This window comes from Nicotiana sylvestris, chromosome 7 (assembly GCF_000393655.2).
Source record: "Nicotiana sylvestris chromosome 7, ASM39365v2, whole genome shotgun sequence".
NCBI classification, from domain to species: domain Eukaryota; kingdom Viridiplantae; phylum Streptophyta; class Magnoliopsida; order Solanales; family Solanaceae; genus Nicotiana; species Nicotiana sylvestris.
The window spans coordinates 66,230,487-66,234,397 of record NC_091063.1 but is presented as its reverse complement, the minus strand read 5'-3'; the positions used below and the strand labels follow the sequence as shown (position 1 = coordinate 66,234,397).

Here is a 3,911-nt window from a genome sequence, read left to right as displayed (position 1 = left end):
AGTATTAAAGTATTTTCATTACCATCGAGCTATAATCAATGGGCAGACCCCTATTGGGCAACCTCTAATCAGATGGTAAGATATATACCGAGCCTAATGTGGTCGAGCGCCTATGAGCGAGCTTAGTTGGCCGAGATACAGAGCCTAGTATGGCCGAGCGCCTATGAGCGAGCCTACTATGGCAGATTAATTATATATATATATATACCGATCCTTATAGGGCCGGATGACTATTTTATTTACTATATTGAGAGAGTTAAGTTAGTATCAACAGGTGAGCATATCTTTAGATTATCTTTGACTCCTAGCTAATTTCAGTTATTATATTATCAATTTAGTTTCAGCTTTCAGTATATTGCCTTACATACTCGGTACATTATTTTATACTAATGTCCCTTTTCTGGGGGCACTGCATTTCATGCATGCAGGCTTAGATAGATAGAGGGGTAGACCTACTCATTAGGTGTTGCCCGAGTTCAGCTTGATCAGTAAGCTAAATGCCCTTCAGAGTTGCTGGGTCTAGAGCTTTATGTACATCTTGTGTGTGTGTGTATATATATATTCATGTTATGAGTAGGTTGAGGCCCTGTTTCAATCATCGTATATCCATCAGTAGAGGTTTGTAGACATGTCATGCCAGTAAGTGCAGTATGTACGCCTTGTATGTATATTTTGATTGGTTGCCATCTGTAAGTAGATATGACGGTCTTGTCGGCCCAGCTTTATATTGATGTTTAGTCAGCGTTTGCAAATTGTCTTACAATGTGGTCCATGGCCAAAGTATGACATTATATGTTCAGAGTCCCTTAGTCGCAAGTTGGTACGTAAGGATAGGTGAGGCACGGGGTGTTGGTCTCGCCCCTCAGGTTCGGGGCATGACACATAGCTAGGGTTGTGACCCAACCCTAGTGTGGGTATTTGTTGGGTCTTGAATTTTAGGGCTTGAATGTGTATGAGTTAGTGATATTTAACCTAGTTCTTGCTAGAACTATTGAATTAGTGGTTGCAAACACTGATTTATGCCTTTATGACTTAGTATTTACTTGAGAAAGAAGGACTAATTCTAGGAAAACTAGGCTAACAAGGAATTGGGGTGAACTCAAGAAATTGATAGCCCCAATTAAAGGGTTAAACTTAGAGATAGTAATACCCGACTTGAGCTACAATCACTTGAATTGCATGAATACAAAAAACTAAATTGGGCAAAATCACTCAAACTACCGAGAGGTATAGAGTGAGTACCCAGGCGTGACAGCTATATTACGACCCCAATTAATCACATGATTGTCCTAGATTTTTGCTACCTGTTAGATATCCACCTAGGTAGAAGTCACTACTCTAGTCCCGTTAAACCTTTGAAAATCAACAACAAAAGCATTGTACTTAGTTTCAAATATTGCATGCTATAGAATAGAAGTAGAAGTAGATAACAAACCAACAATTTGTGGAAGTATAATTAAGAGCAAAACACGCATCTAGACTTAGATATAAACCTAACTCCAAACAAATTAACTCCCCGTGAATTTGATCCCTACCTAGTTGGGTAAAACTGCATCAACTATCCTTGCTACTCAATAGTGCAGGCTTGGACCCGATCAATGGACACATAATGGTACTCTAATAATAGATGGCCTAAAAAGAACTAAAAAATCTACAAATTAAACTAACACAAAAAGTTAACATGAAATTGAAGCATACTAGATAGAGAGAGTGTAATGAGTGACTAATCGAGGTGGCTGTGTGTGTGGACAGTTGAAATCTCCAAGAAATTTACAGAGCAAAAATGTTTTATTCAGAGAAGGAAAAATGTTCAATGAACCTATTTATACAAACATTTTGAGAAGGGAAAGAAAGGTGAGCGCGGTCGCACATTTTCATGTGCGGTCCGTACATTTTCAGGTGCGATCGCAGATTTCACATGCAGTCGCATATCGACCTCCACACTGACAAGCTTAAACTTCAGAGAGTTGGTATGTTTGACATTTCAAATGTGCGGTCCACAATAGAAATATGCAGCCGCAATGCTCTTCTATTATGGCACATAAAAATGTGCGGCCTGCACAAGTAAAGTGTGGTCCGCTTATTTTTAAAACATAGCCATATTTTTGTCCACCTTTCTTGTAAGTCACACTCATCCCTGTAGTACACTTCAAATCAAGTTAGAACGCAAATAACACCTCACTACATAATAAAAAAGAAAAGAACATGGGTTGCCTCCAAAGAAGAGCCTAATTTAAAGTCGCGGCATGAAGCAAAATACCCTGAAGTGAAATGAATGACCACCACCATGTGGTTGTCTCCAAACTTTCCCAAGTAGTGCTTCACCCAGTGACCATTGACTAAGAATATTTCATTATTTTTGTTCTACAAGTCCGATGCATCAAAAGGTGTCACACCAACATTTTCAAAAAGACCACTCCACTTGGATTTTAGCTTCCCCGAAAACATCCGCAACCTTGAGTTAAACAACAATACAAGATTGCCCACCTTGAACTCTTTATTCAAAATGTATTTGTACTGAAGATATTTATCTTTTCTTTGTACAAGGACGAACTCGCATAAGCATGGTACCAGAACTCATCCAACTCATTTAAATGTGCAACCCTCAAGTTAGCAGCTACATCCCAATCAAGATTTAACTTCTTTAGAGCCCACATTGCCTTGTCCTCTAGTTCCATCGGAAGATGAAAAGCTTTTTCGAACACTAACCGGTATGGAGACATTCCGATAGGTGTTTTGTAAGCCATCCGATAAGCCCATAATGCATCATCAAGCTTCTTGGACCAATCCGTCTGATAAGCATTCATCGTTTTGGACAAAATACTCTTTATCTCCCGGTTGGAGACTTCCACTTGCCCACTAGCTTGTGGATGATAGGGAGTCGTAACTTTGTGAGTAATTCCATACTTCCTAAGTAAAGTTTCAAAAGCCTTATTGCAAAAATATGCCCCCTCCCATCGCTTATAATTGCACGTGGAGCACCAAACCTTGTGAAAATATTCTTCTTCAAGAAAGCCACTACACTTCTCGCCTAATTGTTGGGTAAAGCGACAGCCTTAACCCATTTGGACACATAATCCACTGTGACCAAGATGTAGGTGTTTCCACAAAAACTCACTAAAGGGACCATGAAGTCAACGCCCTACACGTCGGAAATATCAATCTCCAAAATGGTTGTGAGAGGCATTTCATATTTTTAGATTCCGCCGGCCCGTTGACATTCATCACATCTCTTCACTAACTCACTATCATATTTGTAAAGAGTAGGCCAATAGAGACCACAACTACGCATTTTGGCCGTCATTTTTACTCCGCCATGATGACCACCATATGGAGAAGAATGACAAGCCCCAAGAATATCACATTGCTCTTCTTCTGGAACCCATCTCCTAATCACCACATCCGTAAAAATCCGGAAAAGGTATGGCTCATACCAATAATAATCAAGACAATCTCATTTGAGCTTTTTCCTTTGGCTTGAACAGAACTCATTCGGAATGATTCCGCACACAAGAGAATTTGCTAAGTCCGCGAACCATGGAACCTCTTTCATTTTGAAATTTCCAAGAGTTTCTCATCGGGAAGGAGTCATTGATTTCAAGGCCATCATGAGGCCTCCCCTCCTCCTCCAAGTGAATCAAGTGGTCTGCCACTTGGTTTTCACTACCTTTCCTATTTTGGATGTCAATATCCAATTCTTGTAATAAGAGCACCCATCTCATCAACCGAGCTTTGGAGTCATTTTTGCTCATAAGATAACGAACTGCCGCACGATCCATGTGGACAATAACTTTTGCACCCATCAAGTACGGGCGGAGCTTCTCAATCGCAAACACAATAGCAAGGAGATCTTTCTCTATAATGGTGTAATTGACTTGCGAATTATTCATGGTGTTACTAGCATAGTAGAC

The 3,911-nt window shown here is 40.0% G+C and overlaps 1 protein-coding gene across 1 annotated transcript; it reads right to left on the bottom strand.

The window, feature by feature from the left end:
• Positions 1-2,364: 2,364 nt before the first annotated feature.
• Positions 2,365-2,807, bottom strand: LOC138873252 (uncharacterized). Its single transcript, XM_070151697.1, has 2 exons — positions 2,572-2,807; positions 2,365-2,455 (listed from the first exon to the last, which is right to left on the bottom strand). The coding sequence occupies exons 1-2, from the start codon at positions 2,805-2,807 to the stop codon at positions 2,365-2,367; spliced, it is 327 nt and encodes a 108-aa protein (XP_070007798.1).
• Positions 2,808-3,911: the final 1,104 nt, after the last annotated feature.

What these genes read in the sequence shown, in the direction of transcription:
- LOC138873252 (XM_070151697.1), bottom strand. Translation starts at nt 2,807, where the DNA reads ATGAATGCTTATCAGACGGATTGGTCCAAGAAGCTTGATGATGCATTA. An exon ending in AATGAGTTGGATGAGTTCTG is followed by an intron (nt 2,456 to 2,571) that starts GTACCATGCTTA and finishes GTTTAACTCAAG; the next exon opens with GTTGCGGATGTTTTCGGGGA.